Source organism: Chelonia mydas, chromosome 6 (genome assembly GCF_015237465.2).
Source record: "Chelonia mydas isolate rCheMyd1 chromosome 6, rCheMyd1.pri.v2, whole genome shotgun sequence".
Classification (NCBI taxonomy): domain Eukaryota; kingdom Metazoa; phylum Chordata; order Testudines; family Cheloniidae; genus Chelonia; species Chelonia mydas.
This window is the reverse complement of record NC_051246.2, coordinates 10,869,306-10,893,281: the sequence shown is the minus strand read 5'-3', so window position 1 is coordinate 10,893,281 and position 23,976 is coordinate 10,869,306. Positions and strand designations below refer to the sequence as shown.

At 49.4% G+C, this 23,976-nt stretch overlaps 2 protein-coding genes across 4 annotated transcripts in view; both read left to right on the top strand.

The window, feature by feature from the left end:
- The window catches only part of FBRS (fibrosin), a 31,878-nt gene extending 8,826 nt beyond the window's left edge, over window positions 1–23,052 (top strand). The window contains exons 10-18 of one of the 2 annotated variants that reach the window (XM_037899052.2): window positions 6,244–6,339; window positions 6,637–6,705; window positions 6,791–6,820; window positions 7,079–7,150; window positions 19,443–19,575; window positions 19,893–19,976; window positions 20,142–20,225; window positions 20,809–21,028; window positions 21,381–23,052. In XM_037899052.2, coding sequence (XP_037754980.1) covers window positions 6,244–6,339; window positions 6,637–6,705; window positions 6,791–6,820; window positions 7,079–7,150; window positions 19,443–19,575; window positions 19,893–19,976; window positions 20,142–20,225; window positions 20,809–21,028; window positions 21,381–22,035 — 1,443 coding nt within the window. In that variant the 3' untranslated portion in view covers window positions 22,036–23,052. The remainder of the gene's footprint in view (window positions 1–6,243; window positions 6,340–6,636; window positions 6,706–6,790; window positions 6,821–7,078; window positions 7,151–19,442; window positions 19,576–19,892; window positions 19,977–20,141; window positions 20,226–20,808; window positions 21,029–21,380) is intronic. The other variant, XM_043549183.1, reaches the window with a different exon arrangement.
- The window catches only part of LOC119566362 (zinc finger and SCAN domain-containing protein 2), a 558,782-nt gene that overhangs the window by 90,873 nt on the left and 443,933 nt on the right, over window positions 1–23,976 (top strand). The window lies entirely within an intron of this gene.

The window sequence follows — 23,976 nt, the reverse complement described above, 5'->3', positions numbered from 1 at the left end:
TACCACAGGAGTTTAATCTTCCCTGGGACCTCACTGTATATGAGACACCCAATTCTCCACTACCCGTCTCCAATGTATTTTCCATACCGAGTGCATCGAGATGGCCAGTTCACCTGGTAATTACCGTTTCCCCTCAGATTTCTCCAGGCACGCCACCATAGTGAGCATTCCATAGTGAGTTTAAGGAAGAGGATTCTGATGAAGACCTTGCCTCAGTTTCCCAAATACTGATCCAGGGCTCTCCTCCTCACCCCTATAGTGGCCCCTCTCCAGAAGTCTCTTATGAGTCTATGACCACTCATGGCACAAGATCGCAACCACCCCCTCCTATGCCTTATGCAACACCTCCTTGGCCATACTGGGATCCTTGGGCCTATCATTAACAATTTTCCAGGGCTTCGAGCACCACCCATCACAAAGATAGTCAACCTTCATCGCCTTCCGTCTCTAGGAGACCTGATCCTCAAGAAGAAACTTTATAAGAAGAAACTCATAAACATTTAGACCTATGTTAGGGGGCTTCTTCATTCACCCTCTCACTTCCCTGGTCCTTCTCGCATGAACAGAGCAACAATATCCGAAGTCTGAAGGTGCAAGCAATTCGATGTTGGGGTGACCTTCCAGCAAGCTTAAATCCAAGTTCCTTTTTCCTTATTTTCTAATTCGAACTTACTTCCTGTTTGCCCCCAATTTATATAGTAATATTCTCAGCTATACTTTAACCAACCAATTTAGTGAAATTTAGCTAACCAATCCTAACGTATTGTAACATGATTAGCTAACCAATTATATCCCACCACTTCAATTAGTTTACACCCAGCAAAATTAATTATACAGCAGACCGAAGCAATCACAAAACCAGACAGAGACCATGCAAATAGACAATAGCAAAGTGGGAACTATAATGACAAAACAATACAGAAGTGAGGATTTCACAACTACATTTATAAAGACATAAGGGTTTCCCAGCTGTGTCTAAGTGAGTTCTTACCAAACAGAAAACTATCAAACTAAATTTCCTTTTACATCTTCTAGGCTCTTTCCTTTCTCTGGAACTGATAGATCAGATCACCTTTCTAACAGCCCCAGATTGCCTTATTTCAATATGACTAGTTTGGAATGTGAGGATGTGACCATACATTTCTCAGCTTATGGCTGCTCCCGCTGCTTAGCCAAAGGCCTTAGCTTAAGAACAGGGCCCCAGACTGTCACAGTGAGAGAAGGCTCTTACACAAATTCTTTCTTTTATACTTCTATAACTAGCTAAATGATAAACATATAGCTAAATTCTTAAAGTGTAGGCCTTTACAGATAGGCCTTAATATCTATATCCGAACAACTAGTTGGTAGAAAATCTTATTCGTCTGCCTCCTTACAACTTAAAATAACCAACTATCAGGCATTAATGGTGAAACATAATCACTAAGGCCTTACCAAATTCTCGGCCATGAAAAACACATTGCGGACCGTGAAATCTGGTCTCGTGTGCTTTTACCGTATACTATACAGATTTCACGGAGGAGACCAGCGTTTCTCAAATTGGGGGTCCTGACCCAAAAAGAAGTTGCAGGGGGTTTGCAAGGTTATTTTAGGGAGATTGGGGTAGTGCCACCCTTCTGCGCTGCCTTCAGTGCTGGGTTGCCAGAGAGCGGCGGCTGTTGGCCAGGTGCCCAGCTCTGAAGGCAGCGCCCCGCCAGCAGCAGCAGCCCGGAAATATTATTTACATGCCACCCTTAGTTCTGGGCTGCTGCTGGCGGTGGCTCTGCCTTCAGAGCTGGGCTCCTGGCCAACAGCTGTCGCTCTCCAGCTGCCCAGTTCTGAAGGCAGCGCCGCCGCCAGCAACTGCACAAAAGTAAGGGCAGCAGGACCGCAACCCCCCCTACGATAACCTTGCGACCACCGCACAACTCCTTTCTGGGTCAGGATCCTTACAGTTACAGCACTGTGAAATTTCAGATTGAAATAGCTGAAATCATGTAATTAATGATTTTTAAAATCCTATGACTGTGAAATTGACCAAAATTGACCTTGAATTTGGTAGGGCCTAATAATCATGTAAATTACACCAAACTGAACTCTCTTGTTGACCGCTTACCTGCGGAGCATAGAGAGCAATTCCAGGCAATTATTGCAGAGGGCCAGCTGCTTGCCAGAACATCACGACAAGCCTCCCTCAACGCTGTTGATATTGCTGCCCATTCAATCTCTGCAGTGGTAGTTCTGAGAAGGGCTTCCTGGCTCCAGCTCTGGATTTCCGAAAGAGGAGCCGAATACAGTGGAAGACCTTCCTTTTGATTGGTGTAAACTGTTTGCCGATGGAACAGATGAATCTCTGAGCACATTAAAGGACTCTAGGGCTACTTTGTGTTCTCTTGGAATCTATACGCCTGCCTAGAAGAGATGGTTTACCAAATCCCATACAGCTCAGATATCCCGTCCAGCTCAATTCCTGATCTCTGAGGCTGTGAGAACCATATCAGAAGACACCCAAATTCCAGAGAAGGAAGCCATCCAACTCTCAGCCTTCTGCCTTCCGCCATTCCACCTAACCAGCCCATCAGAATTGCCGCGGGGAAGATTCTGAATTACCACCCTCATCCTTACCAGCTCCACCAATTCCACTGCTTTCCTCCCTTTGGCAACCACCTTTACCTCTTCAAGCAAGTTTGGGAGTCGATCCCTACAGTCAGATGGGTTTTGGAGATCTTCTCCACAGGGTACACCATCCCCTCCACATCTGACCAACCCCCCTACTCCGTCCCTTTTCAGGGACCCCTCTCACAGGAACTTCCTTTGTCAGGAAATAGCCTCTCTCCTACACTCAGGTGCTATAGAACCAGTTCCCATGAAGCACAGAGGAAAGGGGTTTTAGTCCAGGTACTTCCTAGTACCAAAAAAGAATGGCCCTGGGAGACCCATCCTAGATTTGAGGCTACTCAACACTTAGGTGAAGGCACAAACGTTCAAAATGGTGACACGTGCAGTGTTAATTCCATCACTAGATCCAGGGGATTGATTCTCAGCCCTCGCCCTTCAGGATGTGCGTTTCCACATTGCGATCCACGCATCTCACAGTAGACATTTTATTGTCAGCCGGGACCACTGTCAGTACCAGGTGCTCCCTTTCAGCCTGTCCTCTGCCCCAAGGGTCTTTTCGAAAGTCACGTCAGTAATAGCAGCACAGCTCCGCAGGAAAGGTATTTTAGGGTTCCCTTACCTGGATGATTGGCTGCTGAAGGGTCGCTCCCTGGAACTGACTTCATGGGCCACTTCCGAAGCCGCAACTTGGGCCTACAACTGAACATTCAAATATCCCCTTTATCCCCTGTGCACAACTTGGCATTCATAGGAGCGCATCTTGACTCAGTAACAGCAAGAGCATACCTCCTGCGCTGGTGTGTGGCCCTTTCCAACACAGCCAATATGATCCAGCTCAGCACCCAAACTTCGGTCAAGAACTGTCTTCAATTGTTGGGGCACGTGGCAACTAGTAGATCACACAAGACTCTAAATGTACTGCCTTCAGGGGTGGCTCAGGAGTGTTTAGTCACCAAACAGACACAGTTTAAATATGCTTCTTTCCATACCCACTTGCATAAAACAGTCCATCAATTGTTGGAAAGACCATCACAGCGTGTGTGCAGGAGTCCTATTTGTACGTCTTTTCCCAATGATCATCATAATGACCGATGCCTCCATGCTAGGGTGGGGAGAGCATCTGGATGCTCACATGGCCCTAGGCAAATGGACGTCACAAGAGACCATGCTATGCATCAGCCTCCTGGAACTCAGAGTGGTCAGATACGCCTTTCTCCGGTTTCTACCACTAATCAGGGGCAAGTACATAAAGGTCGTGACGGACAACATATGTATGTTTTATATTAACTGGCAAGCAAAAGCAAGATCCCCCCTCCCTCTGCACTGAGGCTGTCAAGCTCTGGAGTTGGTGATTATGCAATCAGAGTGTCTTCACAGCACCCTGTCTTCCAGGGTCGCAGAATGTGACCGTGGATACTCTCAGCAGGCACTTCTTCAAGACCATGAGTGAGAAATAGATTCCAGCATATTACACTACATATTCTGGTAATGGGGCACCTCCCAGATAGGTCCCAAACTGGAAAAGGACGCTCGATTGGCAGATTGAGATTTCCAATCCACCACAGCGGTAATCAAGAGATGTGTCTAGTTTTGCTCCAGAGGCAGACTGGGTCACCGATTCCTGTGAGATGCCTTCATTGGTCATCGGATCGACTGCATGTATTCCCACTGACTCCTCTGATAGCCAAAGTTCTGCTCAAAATAAAAAAGGACAGAGCCAGAGTCATCCGAATAGTTTTGATCAGGCCCAGACAAACATCGTTTCTTTATCTGATACAGCGGGTCGTTTGCTCACTGATCACTCTCCACATTGCTCCTCACCTGCTCTCCCAGGAAGGGCTGGAAGATCCTTAACCCCAATCTTGGAGAGCTTCATTTTAAAGCACTGTTGGTTCATGAGATTAGAGACTTACCTCCTCTCAGCAGGCTAAGGAATACTGTTACACAGCAGAAAACAGTCTATTTCCTACACGTACTCTCCAAAATGGACAAGATTTGTCTGTTGGTGTGACCGCCGACATAGTCCACCGACCTCATCACTGCCAGATATACTGGACTGTATCCTAACGCTAAAAATTTTGGGACTATCGCTGAGTTCCATTAGAGCCACCCCAGCTTTCCATTCTCCAATAGAGGGTTATTCTGTTCTTGCCCAGGGTGTTCCCCAGAGGTTCCTCAGGGGGCTCAGAAATCAGAATCAGTCAGTCACGTGTCCTAATCCGATTTCGGCCCTCAATCTGGTTCTTAAATGCCTTTCAAGATCACAGTTTAAACTGAGCTACCTGCTCCATGTATCGATGAAAACAACATTCCAGGTAGCCATCCCATCGGCACAGCTGCTTGGGGGACATGCCACAAAGGCCCTTTTTCACTGAATTTTTTAAGGATGAGGTCACATTATGACACCACCTCGAATTTTTACCTCAAGTTTCCTCTGAGTTCCATATTAACCAACCCATTCACCTGCTGATCTTCCACCCTAAACCTCACCTAGATAAACAAAAAGCATTGTTGCACACCCTTGACCTTGGGAGAGCCCTGGCCTCCTATCTGGAAAGGACTAACCCCTTCAGAAAGACCCCCAAATTGTGTGTCTCACTCGCAGATTGATTAGAGACTCTAGGCCCTTTTGATCTAAGACTTGCCAAGTGGATATCTGACTGCATTAATTCTTTGTACAAATTTTGTAATATTCGGGCACCTCTGGACATATGAACTCCCTCTACGAGGTCCATTTCCACCTCTACTATATTTCTCAAAAACGTGCCCGTGATTGAAATATGTAAGGCTGCTACGCTTGTCAATAACTCACAACTCTGCTTCTGATGCTGTGTTTGGCTCAGCTGTACTTCCTTCCGTACTGGACTCGACTCTGAAGCCTGCCCCATCCTTAGAGGGAATTGCTTGGTAGTCACCCGGAGTGGAGCACCCACAGGGATGTTAGTCACCCTGTGAAGAACTGTGGTTCTTCGAGATGTGTTCCGCTCCCTGCCGCCCTTCCCCTTCCCTTCAGAGTTCTCTGCTATGGGGCTTCAAGGTAGAGACGGAGCTGAGGGCGGTTTGCCCGTGCAGTGTTATATGACAACGGCCCGGGGCACTGCTATGAGAAATCTCCAATCAAAGGCAAGGGGGCGCAAGCACACCTAGAGTGCAGCACCCGGAGGGGGACACATCTCGAAGAACCACAGTTACTGTCCAGGGTGAGCAACCGTTTCTTCCCGGGGGCTGGCTGTAATGGTGGGGAACAGGGCTGTGTCTCGGTGCTGGGAGTTCCCAGGGGCTAGGATATGGGCTGTGTCTCGGTGCCAGGGTGTCTCGGCAGCTGGGATATAGCCAGAGGACAAGACCGTGTCTCGGTGCTGGGGCATAGCGGTGGGGGACAGGGCTGTGTCTTGGGGCTGGGGGTTCCTGGGGATTGGGATATAACCGGGAGGATGGGGACGTGTCTCAGTGCTGGGGGTTCCCAGGTGCTGGGATATAGTGTGGGCGGGGGAGGCTGGGCCATGTTGTAGTGCTGGGTGTTCCCGGGGGTTGAAATCCGAGGTCCCAGGGTGCTGCTTATTCCCCAGGGACTAGGAGACCCCTGCAGTGATGGTGCTTCCGTTTCCACTCAATGAGCTCTCCATGCCCTCTCTCTCCTCCTAGTTCTATGCCACGTTCCCTCCCACCGTGTCTGGGATCCCACCTGTCCTGCCCCCTGCTGTTTCCTTTGGCTCCCTGCAGGGGGCTTTTCAGCCTAAGGTGAGCGGGGAAGTAGACGTTGTCCATTCCCAGCTCTGGGAGGGCAGTGGGGCCTAGAAGGTTAAAGCTGGGGGGAAGGAGGGGTTAGCAGCTGGGAGCCAGAACTCGTGGGTTCTATCCCTGCTCTCGCAGGCGAGTGGGATCTCATGGATTAGAGCCGGGGGGGGGGGGGGCGGCTGGGAGTCTAGGTGATTGTGCGGGAGGGATGGGAGGGAGGACTCTATCCTGGCTTTGGCTCTGGCTGTGGTAGGGGGATTTGTTTGTTTGTAGCCTCCTGACGCCCTGTTCTCTCCCCAGAGCACTAACCCAGAGCTGCCATCGCGGCTGGGAGCTGTCGCCCCCTCTTTATCCCAGAAAGGGGGTCAGGTGAGCGGGGCAGTGGGCTGGTTGCGTGGTGTGGGGGTGTGGGCATGGATCCCTCTCTAACTGCCCGCTCTCTGTCTTTTTGTAGCTCACGGACCCTTTCAGACCCTCCCTGAGGGTAAGTAACCACGTGTACCAATCCTGTAACTTCACTTGTTGCAGCAGGGGGTGCTGTGAGAAATGGGTCATGGGGGGAATAGGCCAGTGTGTGCCCAGCAGGGGGCCCTGGGAGGAACGGGTCATGGGGCAGGGGAATAGCCCGTCTTGTGCCCAGCAGGGGGCGCTGTGGGGAATGGGTCACAAAGGGGGAATAGCCCAGGCGGGGGCACTGCCCTGGTGTGTCCCAGGAGCTGATGCTTTCCCATCTTTCTTGTAGAAGCCTGGCAAATGGTGCTCCATGCACGTCCGCGTGGCCTACATGATCCTGCGGCACCAGGAGAGGATGAAGGTAGAGTCGTGGTGGTGCCCTTTCCAGGCCCCAGTGGGCACTGCAGGGGACAGCAGATCCTGACCAGTAGCGCCCCCTGCAGTACCAGTGCTGGGCGAGAGCACAGCTGGGATCCTGCACTCATAGTCTGGGAGCATAATGTAGTAAAAACTCATTCTGGGGGCACCTCAGCCATAGAAAGGCAAGAGAGGTGTCAGCTGAGTCTTAACTATCTCCAGAATTATCAGTTCAGTGGTTTCGCCCTCTGCAGCATGGCAGGGGGCACTCGTTGCCCCCGCCTCCAGATCTAGAGCCTCCAGTTGGTGGGAATTTTGTTAATACTGTGTCATCAGAAATGAGTCCAGTTGGGTATCATTCAAAAGCCCTTTCTCCTTCTAACACACCAGTACCAAACGTAACAAACCTAGAGCATTTAAATGGCTCCGGTCAAACTAACCTGATATCTTTTTTTTTTTTTTTTTTTTGAATGAGATTACAAGTTTGATCAATAAAGGTAACAGGTTTTATTTAACTGTACTTTAACCGGGGATGTATTGGTTACATAAAAAAGACAAGGTTCTTTGGTAATTCTAGGGAAGTTAGCCTTGACATGTAGGACTGAAAACATGTTTTCATCAAAGTCATCATCGGGGTCCTCTCCGTCTAGGGACGTTGTCACACTGATCCTTGTTCGTGCCGCACTCTCACATCTCTGTACAAGGCAGGCTGGTGGCCAGACATTTGCAGGGTGATGAGTATCTGGGCTGTGCATGTGAGCGTTTGATTAGCTAAGGATGGATTCAGGAGCACGCGGTATTTTACACACAACTGGTGTGGTCACTCCATCTGCGCCTGAGAGGAGGAGGGTAGTTTTGGATGCACATGATCATCTTTGAGCCATTCCGTGCTTGATGATTTGCACTTTTGGTAGCAGGTATAAATGCACCCCTTGTCGGTGGCAGTTTATGTCTGTTGTCTGCTTCTTGGCAAACATCCACACTGTAGCTCTGCAAGTGTCGTAATGTTGATCTTCAAGTGGTAAACTCAGCATGTGAACACCTCCAGTGCACTTATGATGTAAGAATGGCCACACTGGGTCAGACCAATGGCTCACCTAGCCCAGTAGCCTGTCTTCCGACAGTGGGCAATGCCAGGTGCTTCAAAGAGAATGAACAGAACAGCTCATCATCACATGATCCATCCCTTGTTCTCCAGTCCCAGCATCTGGCAGTTAGAGGCTTAGGGACACTCGGAGCGTGGGGTTGTATCCTTGACTATCATGGCTAATAGTCATCGCTGGACCTATCCTCCATGAACTTATCTAATTAAATTATTTTTTTAATCCATTTATAGTTTTCACCTTCACAACATCCCCTGGCAATGAGCTCCGCAAGTTGACTGCGTTGTGTGAAGTACTTCCTTTTGTTTGTGTTAAACCTGCTGCCTATTCATTTCATTGGGTGACCCTTGGTTCTTGTGCAGGGGGAAAAAACACTTCCTTATTCACTTTCTCTCATATCCCCCCCTTGGTCGTCTCTTTTCCAAGTTAAATAGTCTCAGTCTTTTAACTCTCCTCATAGGGAAGCTGTTCCATACCCCTAATCATTTTTGTTGCATTTCTCTGTACCTTTTTCGAGATGGGGTGACCAGAACTGCATGCAGTATTCAAGGTGTGGACATACCATGGATGTATATAGCGGCATTATGGTATTTAGTGTGTTATCGATCCCTTTCCTAATGGTTCTTAACATTCTGTTCGCTTTTTTTGACTGCCGCTGCACATTGAGAGGGTGTTTTCAGAGAACTATCCACAATGACTCCAAGATCCCTTTCTTGAATGGTAATAGCTAGTTTAGACCCTATCATTTTATATGTATAGTTGGGATTATGTTTTCCAATGTGCATTTGCATTTATCAACATTGAATTTCAACTGTCATTTTGTCGCCCAGTCAGCCAAGTTTTGTGAGATTCCTTTGTATCGCTTCGGAGTCTGCTTTGGACGTAACTATCTTGAGTAATTTTGAATCATCTGCAAATTTTGCCACCTCACTGTTTACCCCTTTTTCCAGATCATTTCTGAATATGTTGAACAGCACTGGTCCCAGTACAGACCGCTGGGGGACCCCACTATTTACCTCCCTCCATTCTGAAAACTGACCATTTATTCCTACCCTTTGTTTCCTGTCTTTTAACCAGTTACTAGTCCATGAGAGGACCCTCCCTCTTATCCCGTGACAGCTTAGTTTGCTTAAGAACCTTTGGTGAGGGGCCTTGTCAAATGTTTTCTAAAAGTCTAAGTACACTATATCCACTGGATCCCCCTTGTTCACATGCTTGTTGACCCCCTCAAAGAATTTTAGTAGATTGGTGAGGCATGATTTCCTTTTACAAAAGCCGTGTTGACTCTTCCCCAACAAATCATGTTCATCTATGTGATTGATAATTCTGTTCTCTACTGTAGTTTCAAACAATTTGCCCAGTATTGAAGTTAAGCTTACCGGCCTGTAATTGCCAGCATTGGCTCGGGAGCCTTTTTTAAAAATTGGCGTCACATTAGCTATCCTCCAGTCATCTGGTACAGAAACTGATTTAAATGATAGGTTACCTACCACAGTTAGTAGTTCTGCAATTTCATATTTGAGTTCCTTCAGAACTCTTGGATGATACCATCTGGTCCTGATGACTTATTACTGTGTAACTTATCAGTTTGTTCCCAAACCTCCTCTATTGACGTCTTAATCTGGGATAGTTCTTAAGATTTGTCATCTGAAAAGAATGGCTCAAGTGTGTGGATCTCCCTCATATCTTCTGCAATGAAAACCAATGCAAAGAATTAATTTAGCTTCTCCTCAATGTCCTTGTCTTCCTTGTGTGCTCCTTTAGCACCTTGATCCTCCAGTGGCCTCACTTTTAGCAGACTTCCTGCTTCTGATGTACTTAAAAAATATTTGGCTGTTAGTTTTTGTGTCTTTTGCTAGTTGCTCTTCAGATTCTATTTTGGCCTGCCTAATTATATTTTTACACTTTATTTGCCAGAGTTTGTTCCTTTTTATTTTCCTCATTTGACCTCCAACTTTTAAAGTATGCCTTTTTGCTTCTAACTACTTCTTTTACTCTGTTTAACCACGGTGGCATTTTTTGGGCCCTCTTACTATTCTTTTTAATTTAGAGTATACATTTAATTTGAGCCTCTATTGCGTTTTTAAAAAGTTTCCCTGCAGCTTGCAGGCATTTTATTCTTGTGACTGTTCTTTTTAATTTCAGTTTAACTAGCTTCCTCATTTTTGTGTAGTTCCCCTTTCTGAATCTGAATACCACTGTGGTGGGTTTCTTTGGTATTCCTCTTCTTCCTTCCTTCCCACCCCACCCCTGGATGTCAAATTTAATTACGTTATGGTCACTGTTACTGAGTGGTTCAGTTATAGTCGCTTCTTGGACCAGATCCTGTGTTCCGCATAGGACTAAATCGAGAATTGTCTCTCCCCTTGTGGGTTCCAGGACTACGTGCTCCAAGAAGCAGTCATTAATGGTGTCTAGAAGTGTTATTTCTGCATCCCATCCTGAGGTGAATGTACCCAGTCAATATAGGGATAGTTAAAATCCCCCATATTATTGAGGGTTTTTTCTATTTTAATAGCTTTTTTAATCTCCCCGAGCATTTTAGTCACCATCCTGGTCCGGTGGTCGGTAATATATCCAGGGCCGTCCTTACGCATACGCAAAGTATGCAGCTGCGTAGGGCACCAGGAAATTTGGGGCACCAAATTTCCTGGTGCCCTGTGCAGCTGCGTGCTGCTCCAGCCCCTGCTCTGCCCCAGCCCCGCCCCCACACCCCGAGCTCCGCAGCAGGGCTGGGCCTGCACTCACCGGTGGCAGGAAGTGCAGTGACCCGGCCCCAGCCATGCCTCTGGTGAGTGCTGGGGGGTGGTCCCCCCCCCTGCCCCCCAAGGGCCCCAGAATTGCTAGGGATGGCCCTGAGTTTATCCCTACTGCTATACTTTTATTACTCAAGCATGGAATTTCTATCCATAGAGATTCTATAGTACAGTTTATTTCATTTAAGATGTTTACTATATTTGATTCTGTGCTTTCTTTCACATATAGTGCCACTCCTCTACCAGCATGACCTATTCTGTCATTCCGATATATTTTGCACACTGGAATTACTTTTGACCCATTCATTGTCATTGTTCCACCAAGTTTCTGTGATGCCTATAATATCAATATCCTCATTTAATACCAGGCAGTCAAATTCACCCATTTTTAGTATTTAGACGTCTACCATTTATATACAAGTATTTATAAAATGTGTCACTTTTTAGTTGTCTGCCTTCATGTGATGTACTTGAACGGGACTCCTTTTCATTTGACTTAAAAGAAAAGGAGTACTTGTGGCACCTTAAAGACTGACAAATGTATTTGAGCATAAGCTTTCATGAGCTCGCGAAAGCTTATGCTCAGATAAATTTGTTAGTCTCTAAGGTGCCACAAGTACTCCTTTTCTTTTTGCGGATACAGAATAACACAGCTGCTACTCTGAAACTTTTAATTTGACTGTTTCTCTTGCGTTCCTACCTGTACTTTATCAACTTCTATTCTCTACTCTTTACTAGAATATAGAGAATCCCAGTTAATAGATCCTCCCCATGGGATGTCTCTGTCCAAACCGTGTGCTCCTCTGCACCTGTTGGCTTTTCTCCAGCCCTTAGTTTAAAAACCTCATCGATGACTGTCACAGCTGTTTCGAGCGCCTTTGGACAAGGAGAGAGGTGAATTAAATGCCTTCCAGTAAGATAATTTGGTCTTCCCAGTCAACCTTCTAGTAGTGTCACATCTTGAAAGGGCATGGAAACGTGCCAGTGGGTAGCATTTAATGGTCCGAGTGATAGGAACACCTCTCTGAGGGATATACAGCGATTCTGTTCCCCAGAAGAAGCAGGCACAAAAGCAGAACCTACAACATCTGTGTCTTGTGCAAAACTCTCTGGAGTTTAGTAGCACCTCTTTTTCTCTGTGGCTTTGATGGCATGCAAGATAATTTTAGCCTCAGCCACCTCATGGGAACTATGAAGAAACTCCACTGAACAGTGCAAGGCAGCAGGTTCATTACACCATACAACCATGATATTCTTCCATCAGTTCTTTGCATGCTTGAGCGTTGTCCCTGCAATGTACACCGTTAACTCATCCTTCATGCAAGTACGAGACTGTAGCTTCTTCATTGTGAAAGTGGAGATGTCTGTGGAGTCAATTATTTTGTATCAGACAGGGGCAGTATCTCCTTTTTGGTAATATTGTTAATTGATTCCCCCGCGTATGTGTCAGACATGAGCTGGAGTTTATCATAGGTCCAGTATTTTCTCTGTAGCTTCATAATGAAATGTTCAGCCAAATCTTGGCAGGTGTTTCCAGGTTCTGGTTTGTCGGGACCTTGTACCTCAGCCATACCATCTCTGATTGCTATGCTGAATGGCCTCTGCTGGCGTAAGGCACCAGTCACGTTGTCAGTAGGTGCTGGCTGAGGAAGCCCAGGTGAGATGTGCATTCGTTTGCTTCTTGTCCTGTATGCATCCTGTATGCATTGTTCTATCACATTCAAATGTAGATTGTGGTACCACGAAGAAATCGTACGTTCCCAAAGTCTCATGTAGATCAACATCAAGCTGCGATCTGGACGCAGCCAGGAGATGAGCAAACAGTGACCTGTCTGGTTAGCCTTTCACGCTGACTTCCTTCTTGCGTTTGAGCATAGCTTTAGCCTACTGTTCTTGATTGGAGCCTATAGATTGACACGGCCTTGGATAAGTGTTTGGGTTTTGAAGTCTTCATGCACGTCATGGCCCACACTATCCATTTGACCGAAATCTTTAGCTATATCATCCCTGAAGGCTGCTATTCCTGAGCTCCAGTCCATTATATGTAAATGGATTGCCAGTGCAAGTAAGCTCATCATGTAGCTTTACAGTTATCCCTTCTTGGCATTTAACAACACCTAACGAATCCAGATGGTGCTTGGCTACTTCTGGGGAAATCATCCCAGCCATGCTTAATGTTTCGTTCGAAATTGGATGGAGTCCTGTCATTGTGAGGAAAACCCAGAAAAGAGCATTTGGATGCTGTTATGCCCACCAATCCCCCCAGGGCCTTTCAGTGCTCTGTTTTCTTATTTTAGTTCTTCGTCTGAATCAAGTGCACAGAAGGGAACTGGCGACCTTTTAACAACCCAAATTCCTTTTCTAAATTCCTCCCTAAATACATCTCTTATTTCAGCAAGGAACTAGGCAACCGTTGCAGAATATTTCGATACTTTAGATGTATTCAAGTAGGCAGGGCCTGATGAAAGTCATTATAGGGTACTTAAGGAACTAGCTGAAGCAATCTTAGACCATTAGCAATTATCTCTGAGAATTCGTGGAGCAAGGGTGATCTCCCAGAAGAATGGAGGAGGACAGCCACAGTACATATCTTTAAAAAGGGGAACAAAGAGGACCCGGAGAATTATAGACCAATCAGCTTAACTTCAATACCTGGAAAGATACTGGAACAAATAATTAAACCATCAGTTTGTAAGCACCTGGAGGATAATAGGGTTATAAGGACTAGCCAGCATGGGTTTAGAACATAAGAATGGCCATACTGGGTCAGACCAAAGGTCCATCCAGCGCAGTATCCTGTCTATTGACAGTGGCCAATGCCAGATGCCCCAGAGGGAGTGAACTTAACAGGTAATGATCATGTGATCTCTCTCCTGCCATCCATCTTCACCCTCTGACAAACAGAGGCTAGGGACACCATTCCTTACCCATCCTGGCTAATAGCCGTTAATGGACTTAACCTCCATGAATTTATCCAGTTCTCTTTTAAACCCTGTTATAGTCCTAGCCTTCACAGCTTCTTCAGGCAAGGAGTTCCACAGGTTGACAGTGCGCTGAGTGAAGAAGAACTTCCTTTTATTTGTTTTAAACCTGCTACCCATTAATTTTATTTGGTGGCCCCTAGTTCTTATAGAAGGGAACAAGTAAATAACTTTTCCTTATTCACTTTCTCCACACCACTCATGATTTTATATACCTCTATCATATCCTCCCTTAGTCTCCTCTTTTCCAGCTGAAAAATCATAGCCTCTTTAATCTCTCCTCATATGGGACCCGTTCCAAACCCCTAATCATTTTAGTTGCCCTTTTCTGAACCTTTTCTAATGCCAGTATATCTTTTTTGAGGTGAGGGGACCACATCTGTACGCAGTATTCAAGATGTGGGCGTACCATGGATTTATATAAGGGCAATAAAATATTCTCCGTCTTACTCTCTGTCCCTTTTTTTAATTATTCCTAACATCCCATTTGCTTTTTTTGACTGCTTGTGCACACTGTGGATGTTTTCAGAGAACTATCCACGATGACTCCAAGATCTTTTTCCTGATTAGTTGTAGCTAAATTAGCCCCCATCATATTGTATGTAAATTGGGGTTATTTTTTCCAATGTGCATTACTTTACATTTATCCACTTTAAATTTCATTTGCCATTTTGTTGCCCAATCGCTTAGTTTTGTGAGATCTTTTTGAAGTTCTTCACAGTCTGCTTTGGTCTTAATTATCTTGAGCAGTTTAGTATCATCTGCAAACTTTGCCACCTCACTGTTTACCCCTTTCTCCAGATCATTTATGAATAAGTTGAATAGGATTGGTCCTAGGACTGACCCTTGGGGAACACCACTCGTTAGCCCTCTCCATTCTGAAAATTTACCATTTATTCCTATCCTTTGTTCCCTGTCTTTTAACCAGTTCTCAGTCCATGAAAGGAGCTTCCCTCTTATCCCATGACAACTTAATTTCCATAAGAGCCTTTGGTGAGGGACCTTGTCAAAGGCTGTCTGGAAATCTAAGTACACTACGTCCACTGGATTCCCCCTTGGCCACATGTTTGTTGACCCCCTCAAAGAACTCTTAATAGATTAGTAAGACATGATCTCCCTTTACAGAAACCATGTTGACTTTTTTTCCCAACAATTTATGTTCTTCTACGTGTCTGACAATGTTATTCTTTACTACTGTTTCAACTAATTTGCCTGGTACTGACATTAGACTTACCAGTCTGTAATTCTCAGGATCACCTCTAGAGCCCTTCTTAAATATTGGCATTACATTAGCTATCTTCCAGTCATTGGGTACAGAAGCTGATTTAAAGGACAGGTTACAAACCATGGTTAATCGTGCCGCAATTTCACATTTGAGTTCTTTCACAACTCTTGGGCGAATGCCATCTGGTCCTGCTGACTTGTTACTGTTCAGTTTATCAATTTAATTCCAAAACCTCCTCTAGTGACACTCCAATCTGTGACAATTCCTCAGATTTGACACCTACAAACAACGGCTCCGGTTTGAGAATCTCCCTAACATCCTCAGCCGTGAAGACTGAAGCAAAGAATTCATTTAGTGTCTCTGCGATGACTTTATTGTCTTTTAAGTGCTCCTTTTGTATCTCGATCGTCCAGGGGCCCCACTGGTTATTTAGCAGGCTTCCTGCTTCTGATGTACTTAAAAAAATATTTTTTTATTACCTTTTGAGTTTTTGGCTAGCTGTTCTTCAAACTCCTTTTTGGCTTTTCTAATTACATTTTTACATTTAATTTGGCAGTGTTTATGCTCCTTTCTATTTACCTCACTAGGATTTGACTTCCACTTTTTAAAAGATGCCTTTTTATCTCTCACTGCTTCTTTGACATGGTTGTTAAGCCACGGTGGCTCTTTTTTAGTTCTTTGACTGTGTTTTTTAATTTGGGGTATATATTTAAATTGGGCCTCTATTATGGTGTCTTTGAAAAGTGTCCATGCAGCTTGCAGGGATTTCACTCTAGTCACTGTATCTTTTAATTTCTGTTTAACTAACCCCTCATTTTTGCATAGTTCCCCTTTCTGAAATTAAATGCCACAGTGTTGGGCTGTGGAGGTGTTCTTCCCACCACAGGAATGTTAAATTTTGTTATGTTATGGTCACTATTTCCAAGTGGTCCTGTTATAGTTACCTCTTGGACCAGATCATGCACTCCACTCAGGATTAGATCAAGAGCTGCCTCTCCCCTTGTGGGTTCCTGTATCAGCTGCTCCAAGAAGCAGTCATTTAAAGTATCGAGAAATTTTGTCTCTGCATTTCGTCCTGAGATGACATGTACCCAGTCAATATGGGGATAATTGAAATCCCTCACTATTATTGAGGTTTTTATTTGGTAGCCTCGCTAATCTCCCTTAGCATTTCATCGTCACTATCAGTGTCCTGGTCAGGTGGTCGATAATAGATCCCTACTGTTATATTCTTATTAGACCATGGAATTATTATCCATAGAGATTCTATGGAACATGTGGATTCATTTAAGATTTTTATTTCATTTAATTCTACATTTTCTTTCACACATAGTGCCTGCATTCTCTCCTACAGCTACCTAGGTTAATGACAGGGTTTTTGTTTAAATCAAGAAGTTTTGATTATAGTTTAGTTTAAAGGTTTTAAAGAATGGCAAGTATACCTCCTCCCCTTTCCAAACTCCCTCTCGAAACTCCCTGGTCGCAAAGCACCCTCGAGGCTTTCTCATTGCTTTCTCAAGCCCTGGCATTCTTGATAGCCCTGCCCTCTGACTGAGGCTAGCCAATGAACAGAGACTTCTAGATTTCAAACCTTGTTTAGAAGCTCACAGCTTCCAGCTGCCAGCCACAGCACATGGTCCTTCAAACAGACAAACACAAGCTCAGCACACAGCAAGTAACCCCCAAACACAAACCCACACTACAGACAGCCACTTACCCCCAAGGGTCCCATATTTGCTCTTCCTTCCCCTAGAGAACTCCCTCTCAAAACTCCCTGTTCGCAAAAACAAATAATGCCAAACCAAACTAATTTCCTTCAAGATGTGACCTATCTTGATTTTAGTAAGGCTTTTAATATTGTCCACCAGACATTCTCATACGCAAACTAGGGTAATGTGGTCTAGATGAAATTACCATGAGGTGGAAAGATTGTAGTCAAAGAGTAGTTATTAGTGGTTTGCTGGCAAACTGGGAGGGTGTATTTAGCGGTGTCCCACAGGAGTCATTCTTGGGTCTGATACTGTTCAGTATTTTCATTAATGACTTGGATAATGGAGTGGAGACTATGCTTATACATTTTGCAGATGTCACCAAGCTGGGAGGGGTTGCAAGCCCTTTGGAGGACAGGATTAGAATTCAGAACAACATTCTCAAATTAGAGAATTTGTCTGAATTCAACAAGATGAAATTTAATAAAGATGAGTGCAAAGTACTTCACTTAGGAAGGAAAAATCAAAGGCCCAATGTGGGGAATAACTGGGTGGTTGCACTGCTGAAAAGGATCTGGGGGTTAGAGTGTGTTACAAATTGAATGAGTCAAGAAGGTGATGTAGCTGTGGAAAAGGCTAATATTGTTCTGGGGTGTATTAACAGGAGTGTCATATCTAAGACAAGGGAGGTAATTGTCCCCCACTACTCTGCCCTGGTGAGGCCTTGGCTGGAGTACTATGTCTAGTTCTGAGTGCTGCGCTTTAGGAAAGATGTGGACAAATTGGAGAGAGTCCAGAGGAGAACAACAAAAATGATTAAAAAGTTTTAAAACACCTGACCTAGGAGGAAAGGTTAAAAAAACTGGTCATGTTATTCTTGAGCAAAAAGTCAACTGAGAGAAGACTTGCTAACCATCTTCGAGTAGGGTAGGGGCTGTTATGAAAAGGACTATGATCAGTTGTTCTCCGTGTCCTCTGGAGCTAGGACAAGAAGCAATGGGCTTAAACTGCAGCCACGGTGATGTAGGTTAGATATTAGGAAAAACTTTCTAATGCTAAGGGTCTGGACCGGACTTCTGAGGGAGGTTGTGGAATCCCTGCCACTGGAGGTTTCAAAACGGGTTGGACAAATCCCTGTCTGCGATGGTCCAGGTTTACTCCGTCAAGGGCACCAGAACCTTTGTAGAAGTGGGCAGGGGAGGGGGCAGGCGACATATAACTGTGGGTAGTGGGGAACTACAGTTGAAAGGGTTTTTTTTTTTTTGGCAGGGGGTGGGGGGCATGTGACAACCTCAGCAAGCTGTCCTGCTGCTTCCTCCCTCCCCGGGCTGCAGGGACACATGGAGAGTGCAGATGCCAAGGGGAGCACTGTCTCCTCGCTGCTGAGCATCCCACCCCGAGGTGTCCCAAGAAATCTGGGGGTCCACGTAACCCCACGTGCCCCCTGACATGTCGCCTCTGGAAGGCCAAAGTGGATTCCTGTGCCCCTTCTCCCCTAAGCCTTGCACTCCCCTTCTGCACCCCCTCCCCATGTGGCACCCCTTGCCCTCCAGGCACTTGGTGCAGCCAGTCTTCTGCCTCCAGCAGGAGCTCGCCGGGAACCAGCCACATAGCCTGTCCCCCTGCCTTTCCTACCGGCCAGCACCTGCAGCACCATGATCAGCGCCCCTGCTGGTGCTGCTCCACGCTTGCCTGATGCTTGCAGTTTGTGGATGGAGCCCAGTGACTTGTGACTGGATGTCTTAACCAGCGCCCCATTACACCTCTTTTCGTGTAATAATACAGGCTGATAACAACGATGATCGACACCACTGAACTGCTTCTCTTTTGCTGATGACGCCCAATCAATGGGAAGCTCTCCTTCCCTCTCTTGTAACCTTAGAGAAACGAATTCGGTCTCCTGGTCTGAGCATTAACTGCTACCACGGCATTGTCAGGCGAGGGCCTCAGTTTCACTTGGGGAGGGCTGCATGTTTCACATCCCTGGGTTAAAGTAGAATTAAAAAACCCCTTGGGTTTATCAATATTTTTCAATAACCCAAGACTAAATAATTGTTCTAGGTCTGACCCGTTGTATGCGGGGAGAAAGGGCTTTTGAATGATACCCCACTCGACCCATTGCTGGTGACGTATTATCAAAACTTCCACCAACCAGAGGACCGGGAGCTGGGGGGACTGTGAGTCCCTCGCAGAGGGTGACACCCGTGAAATGAGGATTCTGTAGATATATATTTTTTTTTTTACGAATCCGATGACCCCTCCCTCACCTTTCTGCCATTAACTTTGCCCAGAATTACATGTGCTCCCAGACTGTCAGCTCTGGTTCAGCCCATGGTTCCCAGAACTCCAGGAGGGCCCATTCCCTAGCACCGAGGAACATGAGCCCGGGGACTGATGCCATATGGAGCCCTGGGGAGTAACCATTGGGGGCGACCCTGCCTGGGTGGGGGTGGGCTAGATGGGCCCTGTGAGATGCAGTTAGGTCCCCCCCTTTGCTGACCTCCTTTCTCCCCTCTCCCCAGCTGATGCAGGGTGATCCCCACAAGCTGGATTTCCGGAACGACCTGATCACCTGCCTTCCTGGCACAGGGACCTTTGGAAGTCTGGCTCATGGCCAGGAGCTCACGCGCCCCGCAACGCTCTTTACCCCCGCAGGTCAGCGCCTTCCAGGCCCCAAGATCCTGCAGCCACTGCCCCCCTCCCAGCCCTGGGTACCCAGGTTATTGGGAAAACTGGGCATCAGAGTGCCATGGGAGTTGGAGGCCTATCTGGGGGAGGGGATACTGGGCTGGTGGGGGACGTGGGGGCATTGGAGCCGATTGGGGGAGGGAAGAGACAGGCGACCCAGGGGCTGTGGGGGGTTGGGGCTCAGGCTGGGGGCGGGAGGGAGGGAGATGATTTAGCCAAGGGCTATGGGCCCGGTAGGGATGAACTCCTCTCAACCAGTCTAATGCTCTTTCTGTCTTCCACAGGCGCTGTCCATCCGAGCTCTGGTGCCTCCTTTGGGCCCCCCAGCACGCCACACAGCTCTTTCCTGGGCCCCAGCACACACCTTGGTAAGAGCTGGGGGTGGGGTACAGGGCACCAGGACTAGGCATGGAGTCAGGGCCTGCACATGAGGCCCGTGGGCTGTGCGGCCCACGCCGGGGGTGGGGCACGAGGGCCCCGAGGGGCACTGCTGCGCCCATTCACCCCTCCCTTTCCTCCTCCTTGCTTTTCAGATCCTTTCAGCCGCCCCACCAGCTTCGCCGCGCTGGGGGCGCTCTCCAACGGGGCCTTCGGCGGCCTGGGGAACCCCGCCTTCAGTGAGTAGAGGGGGCGGGGCCACAGGCATGAGGGCGGACTCCAGTGCTGGGAAGGAGGGAGGACTGTTCTATGCCCCATGTGGGGCGACCCCTCGGGGCCGAAGCCCACCTGGGAGGGAGCAGGACCTGCGCGGTGAGAGGCTGGGGGCGGAGCCGGTGAGGGAAAAGTTGTGGAGCCGGGCGAGCTCTCGGGAGTGAGACCCCCATGTGAGAGGAGGTGGGGCCTCAGTGAGCCCTGGGGAAGGGCTTGGGGTGGCACTGTGTCCAAGAGGGACAGTAATTGCCCAGGAACAACCCTGGGGCAGGGCCCGTGCTGGAGCGGGCAGGCGAGCCCCAGGTATTTCGGGGGGGGAAGAGGGGCGGAGCCTGCACCTGAGGGGCGGGACCTGTTCTCAGAAGCTCTGTAAGCTAATCCCCCATGGGATAAGGCAGGGCCTGGATAGGGAAGGGACATGGGGGCGGGGCCTCCCTTGGCAGAGGTGGAGCCTACGTAGGGAGAGCCCTGGGGATGGAGCCCACTTTGGGAGCGGCGGAGCTAGGTCCTTCCTAGTCTCATGCTCCGGTCTCTGTGTTCCCATCCCAGACTCCAGCTCCATGTTCGGGCAGAAGGACAGCCCTGGGGCCCAGGCCTACGGCAGCCCCCACGACCCATGGAACCGGCTGCACCGCACGCCCCCCTCCTTCCCCACTGCCCCCACCTGGCCCAAAGGGGGTGCTGGCGATGCAGCTGAGCGTGGCCCGGCCCAGCACGAGAAGGAGCCGGACAAGCGGGAGGTGCCTGCCATAAAGGACGAGAAGGACAGGTATGAGGTGGGGGCAGGCCAGCTGGGTGGGTAGGGGTCAATGTAAGAGGGCTGGGGATGAGGGTTGCAGGGCTGGCTGAGGATTGTTGGGGGGTCAGGGTGGGATCGGGCAATGAGGTCCAGGTGCAGGAGCGGGGACTGATTCTGGGGAAGGGGGGACGGGCTAGCCGGAGATTGGGAGGGGATCGGGGCTGGTGTGGGGGAGGAAGGGGATGGAACGGCTGGGGATTGAGGAGGGGGATGGGATGGCTGAGGAATGTGGGGGGATCAGGGACTGAGGAGGAGGGGGACGAGTTGGAGATTGTGTTGGCCTCAGCCCAGTTCGTGGCACTAACCCCCAGCTCTGTTCCAGGGACACCCTTTTCTCCAGGCCGCCCCCTCGTGCTTCGCCAGTGCCCCTCCCCACTAAGCACCCTGCATCCCTGGGGCTGGAAGACGGCCCCATGCGGGCACACAGTGAGCCAGGGCGGGAGCAGCGTTATGGCAGCCCAGTGGGGGGCCGGGCCTCACGCTCACCCTACCCTGACCCTGCCCTCAAGAAGGAGGTGAAGGTGAAGGAGGAGCCAGAGCTGGGTGTCCTAGAGGGGGCACTACGGGCGGGCGGGCCCTTCCCCGGGGCTCTGCATGTCTCCCACCCGCTGGGGGCGCTGGCCGTCTTCGAGCGGCCGCAGGGCTCCCCGTATCTGGTGGCTGGGCCGGCCCCCGGTGCCCCCTATGCTGCCCTGGAGGCCTGGCGGGAGCCCTACGCCCTGCCCCGCTATCTAGAGCGCGAGCTGCCTGAGGACTACGAGCGCGCACGGCTCTATGGGCTGGGCCCGCACCCCCCAGGGCTGCTGGCCTATCCCCGGCATGCCACGCTGCTGGCCAAGGCCCCACCCCCAGAGGGGTTGCTTGGCGCCCCTCCGCCCCTCATCCCTGCCGTGCCCGGCGCCCGGCCCAGCTCCCCCCGCCGTGCCCCGGACCTCCGTGAGCTCACCACCGCCTACAAGGACCGGGACTCCAGATAATGATGCCTGTGGGTCCCAGGCCCTGGCATCAGAGATGGCATACCCTCCCCACACTGGGCTGGCAAGGATCCCCCCCACCCTGCCATTAGGGGCAGAATTCTCCCCCGCCCACCCCAGCATCAGGGGCAGCATGTCCTCCCCACGCCAGGCCAGTCAGCATCCCTCCCACCTAGCATCAGCACTGGTATCCACTCCCCCCAACGTGGCATCAGGTGCAGGATCCCCGCCCCCATCCCTTGGACTGGCCAGGATCAAGGGTGAGAGCGCTGAGGAAACTGCCCCCCTCCCGGCCGCTACACACGGTCAGAAGGGATGGGAGGCAGGACAGTGGGGTTCAGGGTGTGGCTGTGCCTCCCCATCTCCCCCTGGCCTGGCTGGGTCCAGGCGAAGGAGGGTTGGCATTGCATGCCCCACGTTGTCCCATGGAGAGGGCTTGGGGGAGAAAGGCCAGCTGTCGGGGTGTTCTCTACTGGACTGGTGGGGTTTAGATCTGGGTTGTTGGGATCATCCTAGGGCGGGTGGGGGTTAGAGGTGTGGGTTAAAGGGCGATCTCCCCAAGCTCATGGGGTTTCAGGGCAGGAGTCTGGGCTTCAGGTTCCCCAGATCTCCCTGTAAGTGGGGATTTTGGGGGCGTGTCTTGCTTTGCTCCCCTGTGGACTGGGGGGAGGGGGCAGGAGTGGAGCTGGGGCCCCCAGCCTAGTGTAAATAGGTCCCTGCTACCCTCAGGTGAGCTGGGTTTTGTACATTTATACCAGGTTTGAGGTGGTGATTTTAAAGGATCCCCCCCCGCCCCTCTTCTCTCCCCTCATTTTTAATGTACCGCGCTTTTTTCTATTTCTGTATCGACGTTGTGACGCTCCCCTCCCTCTCCCAACTGGACCTGATCGGAAAGGGATAACACGGCTGCAGGGGAAGGGTAGTGGAGACCCCCGCCCCTTGCATTGGACACTGCCGGTTCCTCCCCTTCCTCTTCCCTCCCCTCCCCGTTTAATTAAACCCCAGATTGGTGCTTCTGGATGGATTCCTCTTTGTGATTTCTTCTACCTGGGGACGGGTGAGGGATCCGAGTTATAATCCATGGTAGCAGGATCTGAACATGCCAGTGATTAAATATTCAGGCCCAGGGCTGGGAGTCTCTGGGGAGGAGTGGGCAGCTGGTGCCTTGATGCAGTAAAATGAGGGAGGCCATATGCGGGCTGATCCTGGGGTTCAGGCCCCAACCCAGGACACCTGGGTTCCATTCCTGGCTCCATTGCAGGCTGTGGGTGACCCTGGGCATGTCCTTAAATCTCTCTGGGCCGTATCTGTAAAACAGGGAGAATTGTCCTTCCCTTTGTCCATTTAGATTGTGAGCTTCTTGGGGCAGGGACTCGTATTCTCTCTCTCTGCGACACCCAGCACAATGGGGGCCCCAGTCTCAGTTGCGGTCTGGGCAGCACCCTCCACAATGGGAGCCCTGATCCATTTGGGGAGGGATCTGGGCAGAGCCTGGAGTGATGGCAACCCCAATCCCGTGCAGGGTGAGATCCATGTGGCCCCCAGCATGACACGGCCATGATCCTGTGCGTGACAGATCCGTGCGCCCCCGGTGTGATGCGGCCCCAATCCTGTGCAGGGATAGATCCGTGCAGCCCCAATCTTGTGCAGGGAGGGGTCCGTGCAGCCCCTGGTGTGACATGGCCCCAAACCTATGTGGGGAAAGGGCTGTGCGGCCCCCGGTAGATTGCAGCCCCAGTCCCAGTTAGGGAGGGGTCCACACTGCCCCGGATGCAACAGCAGCCCTGATCCGGGTCGGAGAGGGGTCTGCATGATTGCTGGTATGCCAGCGTTCCTTTACAGCTGGAAAGACTCTCTCTCCCCCAGCTCTGGGAGGCTTCCAGAGCATTCTCCACCCAAGACCACGCTCCCCATCCCTCCTGTTCCACTAGTACAAAACTACAA